Source organism: Lottia gigantea (genome assembly GCF_000327385.1).
Source record: "Lottia gigantea unplaced genomic scaffold LOTGIsca_113, whole genome shotgun sequence".
NCBI lineage: Eukaryota > Metazoa > Mollusca > Gastropoda > Lottiidae > Lottia > Lottia gigantea.
The window spans coordinates 453,740-473,863 of record NW_008707077.1 but is presented as its reverse complement, the minus strand read 5'-3'; the positions used below and the strand labels follow the sequence as shown (position 1 = coordinate 473,863).

Sequence of the window (20,124 nt, the reverse complement as noted above, 5' to 3'; positions counted from 1 at the left end):
AGATCATTTTTAACTCATGACTGTTAAGCCACCTTATATTTCGGATTTTAGTTTATTTGTTTTGTGTTGCTCTTAGTATAATTCTGTATTTAGTACAATTATATATTGTCACAGTGATATTTTCTGCATATTATAATATTAAATGTAAAACAATAAGTAAGCAGATTGAATTAGCTGTTTGTGATGCACTTTCGGAAAGTCGCGTAGTCAAACACAGTTCGGGAGTATTTAAAATAGAAAGATTTTCAAGAGGAAATATGGAGGAGGACACAACATCTATTAGCTGGCGGATCGGTTATTCTATCTTTGGAATCTACCTTGTATATAAATTGATACTCGGACTCAAACGTTTTATAGAGAATTTTAAGTTTTTCAACCAACTCCCGGGAGAAACAGACTTTCACTGGATATGGGGAAATCTACACAAGGTATTTGATTATGCTTCCAATTTGATCTCTTTATTTTAGTCAAACAAAGTATGATATCCTCTAAATTACAGTTTGGATAGAGCTCAATACTTGCTCGCTGTATAACATTCCAAAAAGTGAAAAAGAATAATATTTTTTTGTTACACGCTTTAAAGGGATTGTAAGTGGCTTTCTAGAAAAAAAGCCGATGGTATAAATTTGCGCCATTCCAGATTTCAGACAGACGTCAGGGGTTTCTTCAATCACACTAAAACTAAGTGTTTGATGACGTCACTTATTGCGATGTGATAAAGCATATTTTTCTGATTTGATACACCATCAAACACTTAAATTGTGTGGAATTGCAGAAACCACCGAAAATTGAAATGGTGCAAATTGTTAAAATGTGGAGAAAGGTTGTTCTAATGATATTTTCCATGTTTTTGTCATTCGAAGTTATCTCGGAACACAGAAGAAAGGATGGCATATGTCAAAGAATTATTGAAGAAATATCCACGATTTTACCGCACATGGTTGACACCCTTTAAACCAGTTATTAACCTTAGTCATCCAGAAACTGTTAAAGTGTTACTCAAAACATCAGGTACGTTTTACCTTGTGTTTCTACTGCATGTGCTTTACCACGAATAGAATGTTTTGAACTAATTAGTATTTCAGTTCATTATAAAGGGACAGTTACGCCATTTTGGGGTGGATGGGTGTTTGTCTTCAGAAGTATTAGAAATGTATAATTCCTTCATAAATATCTAAAAAAAAAGAATTTTTTCCTTATAAACAGATATCTTTTCTATGAATTTCAACGATGAGCCGTGAACACTATTACTAATTGGCTAAAAGAAAAACTCTCGTTTTTGAGACTAAGGTATAATGGTAAAAAATGGCGAACTTTAAGGTTATGAAAGCCAATTGATATTGGTTGGCAGCCATCTGGACAAAATATCTTCCTATATTGACTCACAAAATTTACTTCTCCAGCTATAATTGAAATGTCATATAAATTTCCCTTTTGATATTGTTTCCGACGTATCTGTTTTAGAGCCAAAACCACGGGGATTTGGTGCCTCTTATGAATTTGCCCTACCTTGGTTAGGAGACGGCCTTCTTCTGGCAGGGGGTAAAAGATGGGCGAGGTCCAGACGTCTGTTGACTCCAGCTTTCCATTTTGATATCCTGAAACCTTATGTAACTATTTATAACGAAGCTGCAGACATACTCATAGTAAGTTTTCTGTGTCTTGTTTACTTTGTGAAATAGTATGTCAATTGGAATTTCTCATCTTCTGATTGTTTCTTTTTTATTAATAATAATAATTTATTCACAAGAAACGGATTAGGAAACAGGCTTCCGCCTTAAAGGGATTGTAAAGAGGTTTACTTAAAATTTATGTGTATCGCAGACACTGATAGCATCAATTTGCGCTATGCCGATTTTCAATCAGACGTGTGTGGTTCCCGCAATTCCACTAAAACTAAGCGTTTATGACGTCACTAATCGATAACGCACAGTTTTAGTGGAATTACAGGATTTAAAATTAGAATGGTGCAAATTGATGCTATCAGTGTCCCCCATTCACATAAAATGTTCAGAAAACCCTTTACAGTCCCTTTATAGTTACTGTTCTTTAACATACATATGCCATTTCAAATATATTGAACTTGGTTGATTCCATAAGAGTTATCGATATAAAGTCAAGTTCAATGGTCGCCGGGCTAAATTGATCACGTTTGCAGGTACGAGTGCACCCCTTTGTCAGAAAACGCCTGTTCTCGAAAACGTTTTGAATTTATATAATAAAGAGTACACGTTGTCTCCATAATACATACATACATATATATAATACATACATTTGTTATTGCATTGGAAAATGACTACATGTACATAAAACGATCTTTGATTTTTCAGGAAAAGATTGATAAATTTGCTGAAAATGGCGAAAGTTTTGAAATCTTTAGCTTAATTTCTCAATGTACCTTAGATGTTATTTTACGATGTGCCATGTCCTACAAAGGAGATATTCAGAGAAAAGGGTAACTTTGGTATAATTAATTTCGAATGTTATTCTTATTGCCAAGTCCAGAAATCGAGTTTGATTCTCATATCAAAAACGAGCAAATAGGTCCATTCAAATATTACATGTAGCGCTGGCCATTCAAATATCACACGTATCGCTGGACATTCAGATATTACATGTAGCACAGGCCCTTCAGATAGCACATGTAGCTCTGAACATTCAGATATCACATGTAGCACTGGTCATTCAGATATCACATGTAGCACTGGCTGTTCAGATATTACATGTAGCACTGGCTATTCAGATATTACATGTAACACTGGCTATTCAGATATCACATGTAGGACTGGCCGTTCAAATATCACATTTAGCACTTGTCATTCAGATATCACATACATGTAGCACTGGTCATTCAGATATGACGTAGCACCGGCTATTCAGTTATGACATGTAGAACTGGTCATTTAGATATCACATGTAGAACTGGTCATTCAGATGTCACACGTAGCACTGGCAATTCAGATGTCACACGTATCACTGCTCCTTCAAATATCACATGTAACTCGGGCCATTCAGATATTACATATAGTAATGGCCATGCAGATATCACATGTAGCACTGGCCGTTCAGATATCACATGTAGCACTTGCCCTTCAAATATCACTTGTAACTCTGGCCGTTCTGATATCACATGTAGCATCTGTCATTCAGATATCACATGTAGCACTTGTCCTTCAGATATCACATGTAGCACTTGCCCTTCAGATATCACATAAATGCAGTACTGGTCATTCAAATATTACATGTAGCAATGGCTATTCAGATATTACATGTAGCACTGACCTTTCAGACATCACATGTAGGACTAGTCATTCAGATATTACATGTAGTACTGGATATTCAGATATTACATGTAGTACCGGCCGTTTAGATATCACATGTAGCACTTGCCCTTCAAATATCACATGTAGCACTTGCCCTTCAGTTATCACATACATGTAGCACTCTCTTAAGTTATCACATGTAGAACTGGCCTTTCAAATATCACATGTAGCACGGGTCATTCAGAGATCACCTGTAGCACTTGCCCTTCAGATATCACATGCGAAACTAGCCATTCAGATATCACATGTAGCACTGGCTTTCAGATATCACATGTAGCAATGGCCATTCAGATAGCACATGTAGCACTTGCCCTTCAGATAGCACATGTAGCACTTGCCCTTCAGATATCACATGTAAAACTAGCCACTCAGATATCACATGCAAAACTAGCCATTCAGATATCACATGTACCACTGGCCACACAGATTGAAAATATGGGTTAGCTTACAAGAAACGTTTTATGAATTCTATACGATCTATATATCTGGATATGATTGAGTGTGAAGAGTCGATAAAGATGTTACTTGAGCAAACAATTTCTTACTTTCTATTTGTAGGGAAACTCATCCGTACAACCAAGCTGTAAATGAATTATCAGAACTTTGGTTTGATAGAGGAAGGTAAGGTTATTTATACTGAACAGTCGACATTTTCGGGGATTGATTTGGGTCTTTAATAGTCTTAAGAAGTGCTTAAACGCACGATATCGCATAATCCATTCAAATATAGCCTACCTTAAACTAGAAATTTCACTGTCTATTCCTATATATGTGTTTTCCATATATGGCATAGTCTCACTGGAGTCGAATTTTTAACTTTCAAACGTGAATAATTATGGATACACAAGGATTTGAAGTCTCAAATTTATAGCTGTGAACACTATTACTGATTATATGAATTAAAAACAATTTCTGAAACTAAGGTATGATTGGTCGAACGGATAGTGAAGATGCTCATTTAAAATGTAATCGTATACTTTTATCACTTTGCGCCATTAACAATTGAATAAAAACAAACAGAACATATACAAAATTTATCTTTGATACTGATAGAAATCTTCATTATAATGAGCAGTAGTAGCAGCACACCTACCCTCAGCCCTTGGTACCTCATCACCGTTGTTTGGGCATATTTAGTTGTTTTAAGGTTTTGATCCAATCTATACTTATCTTTCTGCGTTCGCAACAAGTGGTAATGCTATCCCATGAATAGGGTTCCTCACCAGAACATATCAAAATATGCATGTCAACCATTTTATTTTCAGGCAGCCATGGTTGTATTTTGATACCTTTTATTATATGACTAAAGACGGGAAAAGATTTCGAGAGCAATGTAACTACGTCCATTCTGTATCCGAGGAAATCATTGAAAAACGACGAAAAACTTTGGTATGGGCTATTCCAATATTTCGTGTATCTTTTTTATCAACTGGTGAGCGTCCATGTTTAACTTCGTAGTAATATCTGATGACTTCAAGTAACATATCGATACTATACTGGTGTAGAAGAATTAGTTTTTGAAGTCTTGGTTCCAGGACCTATGAGCTCATTGTCTGGCGACCGATATTTTAAAGTTACCAACCCCTTCACATTTTAAGGTCATTAGTTGCTTCTAAAACTAATCTGTACCGATATGGTATCTGTTTCCAACCCATGTATTTCTAGTTGAGGATTGATATTTTTATCAATCCTTGATAACTACGTTCTTTTAGGAAACTGAAGGGCCTAATAAGAAACAGAGATATTTGGACTTCTTGGATATTTTGTTAACAGCTAAAGATGAAAATGGTGTTGGGTTAACTCCCCTTGAAATTCGAAATGAAGTGGACACGTTTCTATTTGAAGGTATACATGTATATATATTTCTAGTATGCAGCCTAAAACACTTTATAAATGCATTTGCAAGGTGTTCTCTACGGTGGTTCGTATACGACATCATTTTTTAAATTAAAAAACTTGACTATAATCATAAAACATAATTTTGAATTAAAAACTTTACAAAAACTTTGAAAATTAATATTCTATAGGGTGAAAATTCTAGAATTTTGAATTGAAAACTTGATTCTAAATTATGTTTTATAATTATATTCTAGATTTTTGATTCCTAATTAAAAAAAATAAATGATGTCGTATACGAACCACTGTAATTATCACCTAGATAAAACTGATTATCACCATGGTGACAACACTTATCACCTTGGAGAAAATTAAAGTTTTAATCAAAAATTACAGAAATTATTATTTCTCTGTTAATGCCTTATTCAATCAATTCTGGTGGTATAGCACAGTAAAAGTATTTCATTCCATTGCTATTGACATAGTGATACAGCCGTGAACGATCTATGAAAAAGATATTGCTCAGTGTTTTCGACAATAGTGTTTGCTAATTATCTGCAAACTTTATTATCTTTCTTCAGGTCATGATACTACAGCTAGTGCTATATCTTGGATCCTGTATTCTCTTTCTACACATCCTCTGTATCAACAACAAGTCTTTGGTGAAGTAGAAAATTTAGTAGGTGACAGGGAATGTCCTAATATTAAATGGTACGTGCACTTATATGTGTGACTTGTATATCAATTGACATTCGTATTCCTATAATCATTCGGATTGGACAGTAAACCGCAGCCCGGGTGTGTGCCCGTTTAAGATCAGTTGTAAATTTAAAATTCACAATTCACATTTCACATTGCATGGCGTTGTCTGTCTTCAGGCAAGAAGATGAAGGGACAGATGTCTTGGTCTCACTAACATGAATATTCTTTTATCTAAGCCAATCAGCCTCCTATTTCATGTGCCATAATTGAGGTGTGCAATGATAATTGATGAACAATGATCACTGTGCTTCCAGGAATGATTTACCAAAGTTGGAATATTTGAGTCGAGTTATTAAAGAGGGAATGCGTCTACATTGTCCAGTTCCGTTCGCTCAGAGAGAATTAACACAAGATACCGTTATAGACGGACACCTGTTTCCAAAAGAAACCCATTGTTCTATACATATACTTAATCTTCATCATAATCCTCTAGTCTGGTCCGATCCCTGGGAATTCCAACCGGATCGTTTCTTACCGGAAAATATGCAGAACTTAGATAGCTATGCTTTTGTTCCGTTTTCCGCTGGTCCTAGGTAAATATAGCCTTCATGTTACTAACAAGGTATCTCAACCTAAAAATTATTATGCAATAGCGGTAATCTTATACCTGCCAATAAAAGATTCAAATGTATCGTCGCCTCCATAAACATGACGTTCCAATTTTATTGTTCTGCGTCTGAAAATATTATGCAAAAACGGGCAAAGACATTCTAGAAGAAAAAACCTTAATTTCCTACACCTTCATAAAGGTCAAGCTATTACGAACTTCGTCTCATTCCTTGACTGTAAAAGGATGCAGGCGATTTGATTGGATTTACGCGAGCGAATACAGCCAAGAATGAATAGCCATTAATCTACATCATGATTCATTAAGACTAAACCGTGCTGAACTACCTCGATGGATCAAGGAGAATTAATAAGTCTTATTATCTCCTTATTATTTCTTATTTTCCTGTAGGAATTGTATAGGTCAACATTTTGCGATGGATGAAGAAAAGGTTCTTCTCTCCCGTATAATACAAAGGTAAGAAAGAGCATTTCTGAAAGGATACTGAGTCTTTGGGAAATTTCAGTGGCAGGTCCATATTCATTGGCATTTACAGTGTGCTCTGTGATATTATCCGACATCTGAGTATTCCTACATTCTCTGCAATCCAACATTTTTTTTTTATCACAATAGATTTCCTTCTTAAGTTAGTTTGGAAAACTCTGAGTACTTCGAAATTTTGTTTATCGTGAATTGTCGTGAATTACGACACTAACCAGTGTCTGTATAATCTAGTCATCTTAATCTATTATTACCAATTAGATGATCGTATAATTTAAAGTTTATGAGTGAATAGAATTCCTAATAGAACTTCGTCAGTAGATTTATTACTTTAAATAAGAATTTCGTTGCTAACAATAGCGGGTAGCTTAAAATCATATGAACTAAAAATTAATGTTTGATTCCAGATACCAATTAAAAGCTGATCCTGATCACTTGGTTCAGAGGAAAGTAGCCGCTGTAATGAGAGCTGAGAATGGAATTCGTATGTTTGCTACTAGACGATGATATCTGCTTAATATCGGTGTGCCAGAATTTGAAAACCTTACATCTCGATTTAAAAAAAATTCTCATATCATAGGAATTCTAAAGAGGTGTACTATTTTTGAACATTTTGTATATTTTTTTTTTATTGCATCAGTCTCGTCTTTTAGTGTTCCGAGTCACGCAAAATACCACATAACTTCTTTGAATCTTTTAACCTGAACTATTATTTCCTGGTGGTTAAAGGGATTGTAAAGAGTATTTGTCTAATCTAGGAATTGTTCACTTTTCTGTCCCGAAGAGGGAACATTCGCCACTGATTTCTTGAACCATGAGCTTTTAACTTTGACCTATTTTGCTTTTGAGTGCTACTACAAAATATTTATCAGCATGATACTCTTTTAAAAGATATCCACATTTCTTTCAGAGAATCCACATAGGTTAGATTTTTATCACACAACAATTGTGTATGTGGTTTATTGATATTTCACTCTGCGTATGTTATATGAATTTTATGAAATTAGTAAATATTCCCTGGCCATGGCCCCTTAATATTAAATCTTCATAAATTTCATATTAAATAAGCTCTCATTTAAAATTCTCTAAATTTGGTATACCTATTGTTGTTATTGAGTTAGTCTTGCCATATGCCAAGTGTTATATTGTTTTATCATTATTGCAATTGTGTAACAAGTTATAATAAAATAACGTTAAAATTGTGATATTTATATGTTAACATAATGATTACTAGAAACTAAAAACTTGCATGCATTAGATTCCTTTACTTTCAAATGCATAGTTTCCTGCCAGACAATACCAGAGACATTTTTCTCTTTTACTTAGAGATCTGTAGATGTATATGCCATAGCTAGCAAGTTGTATGAGCGATATCTAACTTTTTATTTGACAGCTAATTCTACATTAAAATAAAGTTTGCAGTATTTATGCCTTAAGATATTCCTGAATGTACATGTTGTCTCACTATACTTTAGTGCCTATCTTTACAATAACACTGCTCAATGGAATGTGCAATCAACTGATTAATACAAAAGAGGTAAAATATATAAATTACAAATTTATTATTGTCCCATCAAATATACAATATTGAGAGATATACATTTAACAAAATTATACCAATATACACAAACATTAACAGTAATCTTTGTTATATACAAGATTGCACACAAAGATATCAAAGGAGTTCTGTTGGACTTAATATGAAAACAATAAATGGAGAAATGTGTGTTAATACACATTTTTAAAAATATTCAGCAACCATTACTACAATTGCTACGTATTAAGAATACTTTGTCAAAATATTCTGGAAATCTTGTATTTGTGATAAAATTGAACAAAATAACAGAACCTCCATCCAAAAATGTAGACAAGTAAGTTTAAACAGAAAGGATAGTGTCTATTAATCTGATTTAAATATTGCCATGGTAATATTTTCCCTTCGGCCAATCAAAAGATTCCTGAAAAATAAAAAAAAATATTGGGTACCACACCATCTGCTAGCTTGATATAAGGGTTGATTTGATAACTGCAAAAACACTTTAACTTTTGAGAAAACAATGTTCTGTTATTAATCATTTACCTAATAAAGGGGGGGGGGGGGGGTTAAAAGGTATAACCCTCTAAGACAAGATAACAGTTTAAGAACATAATTCATCATACCCATTTTCTGATTCTATATATATACTTGGTGAGTTGGAGGTCTTTCGTAAATGTTCAGCCTGTTGGGCAACACTTGCTATTGATCCTGAACAATTGGAATTACTCACACCTTTTGCTGAAAATAACCCAAAAATGTTTACAATTTGACTATACTGGCAACAATGTTATGGTTATATCTGAAGGGATTCTAAGACCCTTTCTAATCCCTTATGTGTATTCATTACAAACATCCTGTGCCTGAGGACGACAGGGGAAACACGTCGAAACGTTGCATAAAACTTTAACCAGTGATTGTTGTTCCATAAAGCTGTGTCTATATATCGTACTCACAATTGCTAAATGCCATTCAAAGACTTTATGTTAATAGTTCTTGTAATTATTGAAATGCTAAGTGTACCAATATCTACGTCGATATCACAAAATTCACTTAACATCATTAAGTCATAAAAAGTTTAGTTTTAGTGAATAGACATGTGACTATAAAGTGGAATGGTGCAAATCGTTGCCATCAGTGTCTTTAATACACATAAAATTTAAGAAAACCTATTTACAATTCCTTTAATAGAGATGATCTGTGAATCTGCCAGAGCAGTAACAATATGTTATGGCAATGAAAATACATTGATGTAGACAACATACATGAGGGTACAAACAAATATAATTATTCTGTGATTGTCAAGTTGGAATACTAAGTATCCCAATTCATTATTATAATTAGTTCAATTAATTAGTTAGTTTTTTTTTTTAAATATACTACTGTTAACTTACATGCAAGACAAAGACCCTGTTCATCTGTACAAATAATACCACTGACTCCAGGAATCTTAAATCTATAAAATAGTCATTAGATTACTCATTGTTATAGATCAACAAGTACACAAGTCTACATAATTTACTGTGGCTTCTGAATTGAATGCAGCACATTGATAAGGGAATATGCCCATGTAACAATCCACGATTATTTATGTCTGACTGCAGCAGACAGAATGACCAAAATTTTACATAAATATACCAGCACCCACCCGTTAGCTACCACCTTATGGAAAAGTGCACAAGCAAATTCTGCCTGAGATGAGGCTTGGGTGTATGTCAGAGTCATTTAATTTCAGCAGTGATTTCAGCAAGAATATCTGGATATGTAGGAATTTTTGTCATTTATGCAGATTGATAATTTTGAATGAAAATTAAACAATTCCAGTACCAAGGATTTTCATTATGCCAAATCTATGAGATTTTGTGAAAGGCAAAATCTGAAAGCAACAAGATTTATAGTGACTCTTATCTGGAAGGATCAGATTAATTACTGGCATTATCGTCTACTTGTTCAAGCTTGTCTTTTTCATCAACGAGATCTCCAGTTGAGGGCAGTTCCTATTATTGAAATGTTGTCAATAAATAGTGTCAATGAGAGAGCGCCACTTTGTAGTTAAAGTGAAAAACATTGGTGTAACTTAAAAAGGGGAAACCACTGTAAGCCAAATGATGTTGGAAAGTTGAAAAATCATAGACACCAATCATCAGGGAATGAATGATTGGTTATGTAAAGTGACAAATATTGAAAACCGACAAACGGTGCTATTTCTTGGGATAGATTGTAGGTAGCAACAGGACAAGACTTATAAGTACTTACGTTTCTTCAAGATGTTTTTCTAGACTCTTTTCCATTTTTTCATAGATATTTCAAAAACTTTCAAAATGAAAACAATCTCACTTCCGGTTTGATGAGAGACAACGCCCTCTATCTGTGGCACTTTTATTTTTTTTTGGAAGGGGGTGGTAGGCTAGTACAAAATCCTACAATATATCGATTTAACAATTTACTTTCAAATATCATAATAATGCTATCAATCGGTCCTTAAATTCATACAATATCATAAAATAATTATCTTGAGTATAACAACAAAACATAATTGAATGAGAAATATGTATACTCTCCACCCTTTTTAAAGATTTTAACCAGTCCAAAATATACAAGGCCATTACTATGGACGAATTATTAAGGTGAAAATTGTTTTTTTTTCATCAAATTTATTGTTTGATTTGACAGTTGTCTTTGTATTATCTTAAAATTAGTTATTTGAATACGAACATATTTGGTAAGTTGACTTTGACATTTCTCTGCCGTGAAGACCACACATTACTGCAGAAACCATAATAATTGATTCATAAGATAAACAAAATAAAACCATGCAATCAAAACAAACAAATGTGGTATGAAGTAATAGTATGCTACTATTCTAAAGGATTGGTTATATATCCTTGAAATATAAGGCTGGGATTATGTTAAAGCTTTTGGTATTGTTTACTTTCTTGTAAAATTCACCTCCAAGCTAATGTTTCATTGATGCAGGAATATTGGAAAATAGACCATAGCCTACACCTAAGCCTAAGGCCTAAATATAAAATTGGCTTACTACAGTGGTTTCCCCCTTTACAAATTCCTTCCCTAGTGGTTTCCCCCTTTTTCAATTTCCACTCCAGTGCCTGGAATTGAAAAGGATATAGAGGAATTATTTCGTTTAGGCAAAGATCTGTTATAAATGTCTACTAGGCCTATTGATAACATTTTCAGAACACATATCAAAATTTGTCTGTAAATGCAATACATGCGTAAGCGAGCTCTTTCCAATTCATTTTTACCCCATTCTAGACAAACAGGATATGTTCACTGTAAAAATTGATTTAAAAACCTTTTATTTATGGATGTGGCTATTAATTGTGAATATTTTATTTTCTAGATCGAGGAATATTTTAACAGCAGATTAAACTATGGATTGATTTCGCACAGCAGTGTCAGGTGGTTTTAGAAATGCAAAATGAAGGTGATGTTTAAATACTAGGTTAAAGCTGGTGTTCAATTGCCCCCCCCCATGTTGGATCCACCAAAGAAATCTCAGTCTTCTGAGTCTGAAAATGACATAAGGAGTCTGTCTGATATGAGCATTTCATCGGGAAGTGATACGTCACAAGGACGGAGTGGGGGACGCAAACTATCACGTAAACTCTCCTCAAATCCCTTTGAATCGTTTGAAACAACAGTCCCGCAGTCAAATGTCAGAATCGCAGTAGAAAATGATGAAGGTGAATCTCCATGGGATCCAGATAAAAATCCTCAAAGTGTTTTATACAACGATAATGTGTTCAATGGAAATGGCCCATCTGAAGAGAATGAATTCAGGAATAACGTAAACTCAAAGACAGTTAGTGACAGTATGAAAAGTCCCCGAGTCCACCAAAGACAGACAAATAACTTTTCACGCAATTCTCGGCATAATAGGAACAAAAAACTGGAATCCAATCACTTGAGAGAAAGTGATGAAGATGTGTCAAAAACTAACGGTGTTGATCCCATCCCTCAAACTAAGCCCCTTCTTCACCGGAATTGTCCAAGATCTGTGAAATCCCACCTGCCATTAACAAGCGTCGTGGTAAAACAATGTTATAAAGATGGGGTGCCACCCAAACAAGATAGTAGACAGTATTTACCAGTCACACAGCATTATAAACATACTAATCGTGGAGTTAAACCACATGTTTTCAAAGAAAAACTATCGGTATGTATTTCATCTATTATTAGATCTGACCTGTGACTGATTTGTGATTACTCATTCTGGCTACGTATTCTCAATACAATCTTAGCTAGGGCTGATCTTAGGGACTTGACACTGGGCGCATATTCTCGAAACGACCTTAGCTCCAGGATATCCTAGAAATAGTGTGAGAAGTTAAGAACTTATGACATCCTATCGCTAACATTGTTTTGGGGCCATGTATATAGACATCCTAAATTTAACCATATAGCACTCACTAAATGTCATTCTTGATGCTCAAAATGGCTTTTTTTTTAAAAACGCTTTGAGGACGAGAAGATGCTCCAGCTAGTATTGCATCTATCTGCTGAGTGCTAACAAGTTGTGTTATTGATAAATGTTTATTTCTGTTCAGTCCATGTCTGAAGTGGTGCTATGTACGTTTATGTTCTCTTAGCTACAAAGAGGATCCAACCTTCAATGATTTATTTGTTAAATATATTAGAGATGATAATATGCTAAAAAGTTTATTATTATAATTCTACTATAATCTCATCTTCTCTAGTTTGACATTATGTAATGTATATTTTCAGACAATGAAAAGATGGTTTTCAGATTTTAATGACGAACAAAAAAATCTGCTTCTAAAATCACTTCTAGTAAGTTTTAATTTTATGTTTCAATTTTTTTTTTCCTATAAGAAGTAAGTTTATATGTACATCACAATTTGCTGTTAACAATTCTAGTTTACTTTTTTGAACCATGTAATTATTTTCTTGACGCCCAAAAATTCAGACTTTTTCTGGAAATATGGAGATCAAGATTACTTAAAAGGTGAATGCAAATCAAATCATTGGGATATTTGAAAACATGGTCATATCTTTTGCTGTTGGTATATGAATATATATACAGAAAATATATATATCTTCTTTGATGTTAGTATCAGTAACCTTAGTAAATATAACAAGATTTATGTGGTTTCATTAAGATAAGGTAGTTTATTCTCCACCATGATCACATATAATATTTTCTCACAGGATGGTTGTGAATTACCTCAGATTCATCTCTTATCAGTGAAAATGGAAGAGAAGTTTCATCATGGTTGCCCCTTAAACTGTCAAGATATTATAACATGGCTGCCATCTAATATAGCTCTTAAAATAATGTCTTACTTAGATCCAGGTAATAACAATATTTTGATTCAATGATTGAAACTAACGAAATAAGAAAATTATTAACCATGTTGACTAATAAATAGTCAACAACAAACATCCTGAATTACATTTTGTTTGTCAATGTTTTTCTTTTTGTACATTACATATGCACATGGATTGAATGTTAGACAGGACCATGTCAGTTTGGTTTATTGAATCTAATTCTGAACTATTCTGAAGTATTTTTATTTACAGCTAGTCTATGTAAAGCCTCCCAAGTGTGTCGGGTCTGGAGACAGCATGCTGATGAACCAATATTCTGGCGAAGGTTTTGTTGTCAACAGAAATGGCGGCTATCTAAGGCTGCTGAACATAAACAAGTCATTTGTCATATGTCATCTGAGGGCAGTATTCAGGTAACTAATTTTGTAATATTGTCAGCTTCGTGTTTAAAACTATATATTTGGAATTTGGTCCAACAACCCATGGGATTATTAATATTACTCATCTTGTACAATTCAAAATGCTTTTTTCACAAAATCAGTTATGATAATTGGTTAAAAAAACTAGATTATAAAATCCATTGTATTGATTGTCCCATCAGAACACTGAAACAATTAAAATATCATAGGTCAAGATTTTTTGAATTTTTTTATTATTATTAAAAGTTATGTGTTTTGACTGAAAATTGCTAGAAAACACATATAAGTTTTCATTACGTATATTTCAGTGGAAGAAAGTATTTGCTGAAAGATATCGTCTACGTAGTAATTGGTTACGAGGTCGGTGTACTGTAAGAACATTTGAAGGTCATTCTCAAGGTATAAATTAGATCAAATCTGATATATCAAGTCAACTCATATCTTTATATTGTATTTTGTTGCTTTTATCCCTACTTTATGATAAAAAGTCTTCACAGGTGCAGTACAGAGACAGTTGTTAATTTCTCATTCACAATATCCTGAATAAACTAGATGGTTATAAACTCTTAAATTAATTACATTTTTTTTGCGTAATTGTTGTTTATTTATTGAAAGGTAATTTAATTTGTCTATGTAGTGTGATTGTCTATTGTGATAATGTATAATTTAGGAATATCCTGTGTACAGTTTGATGACAGTAGAATTGTTAGTGGGTCTTCCGATAAAACTATCAAGGTATGTTGACAATTTAATAAGTTTAACTGAGTTTCAAACTGTTTGTCAGATTATTCTAATAATACATGATTATAGTCCATAATTTTACAGTTTTTAGAAGATAATTCACTTATGCATACATTCTATTCTCATTTTAAATCCTTATCTTAACCAGTATAACTGGAATATTCTGAAAAAGCTCAATTTGGCGATCTACTATGAACGTTGGGAAAGTGTTATAAGAAGCTCTGTTTTTAATGGCTTGGTTTACAAACACTTGAAGTCCCAAACAACAAGCCTTCAATTTGTGAACTACCACTTTATCTGGACATAGTATTGTTGAACAAGGCTACTTTCAACACTAGACCAGGTCTAAGGTTTGATTTCTGTTGATTTGAAGGTATGGAATATTCGTACGAATGCCCCTTGGTCAGTTCAAACATTAGTAGGACATAGTGGTACAGTACGTTGTTTACATCTAGACGGAAATAGATTAGTCAGTGGTTCTACAGATAAAACTATTAAGGTAGGAAATGTTACATGTTTATTTATTTACTGTTTACATTATTATTATTATTATTATTTGATGTAATCATGCTTTTTAAAATCTTGCTTAAAAGTGTGAAAATAATGAGTTATTGCTCATGATGTAATGTTCTTCCAAGGCTCATATTCTCATCAAATTAAGTCTTAACTTTGCAAGTTGTTTGGAACATAAAGTATACCTGGATTTAATATCAAATTTGTAGAATCGAGCTAAATATTAGGGATTTCCCAAAATGAAAAGAATCAACTGATTTTTTTATAAGACTAGAATTCCTGATATAGTCTGTTTCAAATCTTGGAATAGCTGACAATTTACAAATATGTAACAACCTTTTAGTCTGGGTTATTTAGAGGCTTACAACTAGTGATAATAATCTAAAATGTTACTGTATGTTTTTATTGTAAGGTATGGGATTTATCAACTCAAGATAACTGGTCTAGTATAGCTTGTAAAGTAACAATGATAGGTCATACAGATACTGTTAGATGTTTACAGGTAGGTTTGTTAAATTGTTCATTGTCTTATTTACAAGAACACATATTGTCTCCTTACATATTTTAAGGAATCACTGTTTATTACCGAGAATAGATATTTTAAAGAATAGATGTTTTTCTTCTAATGATGGTTTTGTAACTTTGTATGACGTATGTATTCATTTTATAAAGCACTTAGGCATAGTTTAGAATTTTGGAACTGAGAATATAACTGTGTTTAAATGAGTAATTTATTATCTAGGTTGATGATGATAAAGTTATTAGTGGTTCGTATGATATGACATTAAAAGTATGGGATTTACGGACAGGACAATCTAGGATGACACTAAGGTAATTATTTCATTAATAAAACATTAACACTATTAATATCATGTGTAAATAGGATGTGAATCAACAATAGTGTGCCTTTGATTTAGTTAGAGTTAGAAATTTGATATAATTAATGATTGGATATGTTGGTCAATAGGTGTACACTAGGGTTTATATCTACAAATTTGTATATTGTAGAGGTCATCAGGCAGCAGTGTTATGTGTTCATTTCAGTGAAACTAAAATAGTTTCAGGTTCCTGTGATAAAACTATTAAGGTATTTTCTAACTTTATTATGACAGTAGACTAGAATGACATCCTATTTTGAAGAATTTTATAAGGACAAAAAGTTTGGTTAATGTCAATTTCCCTGTATCATATCCAAATATTTAACAATATTACATGATTGTAGTCAATATTAAGAAAAATTGATACAAGCTGTTCACAGGAACTCTAAGACTATTTTGTATATTTTAGGTATGGAATTATTCTGGTAGTTGTTTAATGACGTTAGCTGGTCATCAGGATGCTGTGACATGTCTACAGTTTGATATGACTCGTATTGTTAGTGGTTCTCTAGATTATAATCTCAAGTTCTGGGATGTACATTCAGGAGAGTGTGTTAATACTATAGATTGGAAAGCAGCTGAAGGTCATACTGGTGTTGTTAGGTAAGAACAAGCTAAATCTTTATTGAACTGAGCTCACACCTTTGGTCCTGTCTAGGTTTTATGGGTCACAGTAAATTGGTCCGGTTGAAAATTGATCACTTGGCTGGTTGGTTGTGGTCACAAGTGTTACAAGGTATATTGGTCAACAATGAAATAGGGTCTAGTTTGACTGGTTTGTTAAACTACGATGACCAAATTAATGTCATCAAATTTTTGGTGACAAATTATCAAGTTTCCATAAGATGGTTATCAATCAATGTTTGCAACTGAGTAATGAAAAAGCAATATGAGGTGATTTTATTTGATAGTAATTATCTCAAGACATGGCTTGATTTGTGTTTTGCCTGAAGGCAGTCTCTACAAAACCATTTCATATCAACTTATAGTAATATACCTAACCTAAATTGTAACCTGATTTATATTTAAGATGTTTACAAGCTGATGGATGGAGATTAGTTAGTGCTGCTGATGATAAAACTATCAAAGTAAGATCATGTTTCCATTATAATACATACTGTCAGAGCTTATAATCTTATTTTATTTTCATTTTGAAATAGTCCTTTAGTGAAGTAGTAGCATTTTTACAAAAGTGTTTAAGTGAGTAACATATCAAATAATTCTTCAATTGTTTTATACAACAGAGAATTTCATTGTTTGACTCTGTAAGTATTCTTGAATATATTATGCATAAGAATTTCTCAGATTATTTATGGCAATTTGAGTCAGAAAACAACATATTATGTTGTTGATTCTAGTTTCATCAAAAAATTAATTAAGAAATGTCTGTAAATAAAACATTGAAATCAACTACTATTTAGTATGAAATGTAAAATTCAGTACAGTGGTGTAACCTATTTTCGTGGATGTAAGGATTCAACACCGAATTTCTTCAAAGTTAAAAAAAACAAAATTTTTTTTTATGTCTTAGATGTTTCCTCAGAAATTCCACAAAATAATTAAAATTGGTTTGTTTCGATTTTCTTTATGAATTCTTCACTTTGACCCATATTTCATGAGCAACCAACTCGGCAACGGCCGCAGAATGCGTTACCTATTTTCGTGTACAATGTTTGAACTATAGATAAGTCTAGAAAAACACGTTGTATGGATACCGGGTGTTATAATTAACTTCTCTTAGTATTTATCTTTAATATCAATTCATTATAACTAGTGACAATTCCTTCAAAGAACCACGATTTAAAAAAAAAAAATAGTGACTGACAAAATAAGATACATAGCGTGATTTATTGCTAAAAGTCACTGTAACTACATAAGAATATGGTCCACTTTGTTTTCCATAGAAATTTTCTGCTTACACAGAATCCGCTACTTGATCACGTGACTTCATTCGTTGGACTACATTCTAGCAGACGACACTTGGAATTCCGATTACGGCTAGGGATTATAAGGAAATACGGCCGATAAAAAATAGTGACGTTTGGTAATAACTGAAATCCGCCATTTTGTATTTGTCAAAGTATACATTAATACATTTTACCTTGCTTGAAACTACTGGATTCATTCTACTAGCTGATATTGTAGAGAAAACCCATGTTTATTAAAACAAACTAATGCGGAGGTCGCGCAAGGTCGCGCAAGGTCGCTCATGTAAATTATTAATCCTTTCCGGAAATCCACGAATAATAGGTTTCCACGAAATTAGCTTACTCGACTGTATATTCATTAATTTCTGTTATAGGTGTGGAATTTAGAAACATGTCAAAGATTAATCACCTTACGGAACCATACAGACGGTGTCACGTGCCTACAGTTTAATGATTTTATAATAGTATCAGGGTCATATGATAAAACAGTCAAATTGTGGGATTTTAGTTCCTGCTGAAACAGTGTTCGTTTGAATGGGCGAAAAAAATATAGGGCGTTAGTGAAAATATATGAACTCTGTTCATTATATACACATTGTTATTTGATTGGTATGAGACAATCAAATGAATATCTGATATGGTGATATTGAATGTCACATATTAGGGTCAAACCTTAATTAGAACAGTGTTTGAAAATGGACAATTTTTATTTATTTGGATCTGAGAAACAAAATTCTTGATGAATTAAAACTAATTATCGAAATGAAAACTGTATTATTTATAAGAATAATGCATCAGTGTGATTCAGAGATATCTCTATTGAACAATATAATCTTAAATGATCTGAAATGGTAAATGTAAACTATCTGACTCTTATTGTAATTTAGTAATTTTGACTGTTTATTTTGACTGATTTACATATGATAGGTGTACAACAATAAGAAGTGTGTATTAATTCAATACCCAATCAAGGATTAACATTTTGTTTTCATTCAGTTGAAGTTAAAAGAGACAGATTCGCAATTTTTAGAACTGTACGAATATTGCATAATACCTTCAAAAATACCTCAAACTAGAAATTTCACTTTTTATTTATTTCGTCCACAAACTTATCTTCTCTGAGGTGTTCCAAAGTTGAGCGTTGATGTAGTCACTGACACCAAAACTTCTTTCGCCACAGCTGTTTGTAACCGAAGTATACAAGATGATACTGTATACACAGGACAGATATTCAAAATAAAAAATATTGAACAAAGACGAATCACTTTTTCTAGGTTCAAGCATAGGTAATTATGGATACACATAGATTTGAAGGCTCAAATTTTTACTGTAAGCTGTGAACATTATTACTTTTTAGATTAGTGGAACAAATTACATTTTTGAGACCAAGGTATAATTTACTCCAGAAAATGATGCATCTGTCCCTTTAAGACCCTTGTGGGGAACAACATGCTTCGAGTTTGTCCACAAGACTAATGATAATGTTTAATTGGGTATAATTTTAATTGTTCCCTGTTGTTATGGCAATCAAAATTTTGAAGAAATTTGAAAGTTATATGTTATAAATTACAAATATATGACAGAACAGCTATAATCATGCTTGTTTTGTTGTTTACAAACTCTCAAAGAAAGTTAATTGGTTTTAAAGAACATACAATAGTAACAGTAGGTTGTGCCTACTTTTCAATTTGATTTTATGGAAGTAACCCTCCAATAGTTTCATTTAGAAATTGCTGTTTTCAATTAACAGAAACTTAATGTGTTACAGACTTAAAGTGATACAGTCTAGTTTCATGACCGATAGAGTATAATCTAACATCAAGTCCTCA

General features: G+C 32.8%; 3 protein-coding genes across 3 annotated transcripts; 2 read left to right on the top strand and 1 right to left on the bottom strand.

Annotated features, from left to right (window-relative positions):
- The first annotated feature begins 50 nt into the window (after nucleotides 1-50).
- On the top strand, nucleotides 51-8,173 carry LOTGIDRAFT_237658 (hypothetical protein). The gene is made up of 11 exons (XM_009047537.1): nucleotides 51-428; nucleotides 864-1,011; nucleotides 1,465-1,646; nucleotides 2,331-2,455; nucleotides 3,882-3,944; nucleotides 4,589-4,712; nucleotides 5,036-5,168; nucleotides 5,741-5,870; nucleotides 6,176-6,454; nucleotides 6,880-6,945; nucleotides 7,377-8,173. The coding sequence occupies exons 1-11, from the start codon at nucleotides 258-260 to the stop codon at nucleotides 7,474-7,476; spliced, it is 1,521 nt and encodes a 506-aa protein (XP_009045785.1). The 5' UTR covers nucleotides 51-257; the 3' UTR covers nucleotides 7,477-8,173.
- Nucleotides 8,174-8,508: 335 nt separating this feature from the next.
- On the bottom strand, nucleotides 8,509-10,846 carry LOTGIDRAFT_205042 (hypothetical protein). Its single transcript, XM_009047536.1, has 4 exons — nucleotides 10,760-10,846; nucleotides 9,898-9,959; nucleotides 9,130-9,244; nucleotides 8,509-8,927 (listed from the first exon to the last, which is right to left on the bottom strand). The coding sequence occupies exons 1-4, from the start codon at nucleotides 10,792-10,794 to the stop codon at nucleotides 8,870-8,872; spliced, it is 270 nt and encodes an 89-aa protein (XP_009045784.1). The 5' UTR covers nucleotides 10,795-10,846; the 3' UTR covers nucleotides 8,509-8,869.
- Nucleotides 10,847-13,249: 2,403 nt separating this feature from the next.
- On the top strand, nucleotides 13,250-18,813 carry LOTGIDRAFT_137331 (hypothetical protein; the record flags this gene model as incomplete). Its single annotated transcript, XM_009047535.1, has 12 exons — nucleotides 13,250-13,318; nucleotides 13,697-13,841; nucleotides 14,069-14,229; nucleotides 14,544-14,634; nucleotides 14,906-14,970; nucleotides 15,350-15,475; nucleotides 15,902-15,991; nucleotides 16,232-16,320; nucleotides 16,498-16,576; nucleotides 16,777-16,970; nucleotides 17,398-17,455; nucleotides 18,670-18,813. Coding segments are annotated over 12 exons (1,311 nt in total), but the record flags the coding sequence as incomplete, so codon positions are not given.
- Nucleotides 18,814-20,124: the final 1,311 nt, after the last annotated feature.

Excerpts from the sequence above, each read along its gene's own strand:
- LOTGIDRAFT_237658 (XM_009047537.1), top strand. The coding sequence starts at position 258 with ATGGAGGAGGACACAACATCTATTAGCTGGCGGATCGGTTATTCTATC. Across the intron at positions 3,945-4,588 it reads CTTTGGTTTGATAGAGGAAG|GCAGCCATGGTTGTATTTTG; the intron begins GTAAGGTTATTT and ends TTTTATTTTCAG. Across the intron at positions 6,455-6,879 it reads CCGTTTTCCGCTGGTCCTAG|GAATTGTATAGGTCAACATT; the intron begins GTAAATATAGCC and ends ATTTTCCTGTAG.
- LOTGIDRAFT_205042 (XM_009047536.1), bottom strand. The coding sequence starts at position 10,794 with ATGGAAAAGAGTCTAGAAAAACATCTTGAAGAAAC. Across the intron at positions 9,245-9,897 it reads ACAGGGTCTTTGTCTTGCAT|CAAAAGGTGTGAGTAATTCC; the intron begins GTAAGTTAACAG and ends GGTTATTTTCAG. Across the intron at positions 8,928-9,129 it reads TATATAGAATCAGAAAATGG|GAATCTTTTGATTGGCCGAA; the intron begins GTATGATGAATT and ends TTTATTTTTCAG.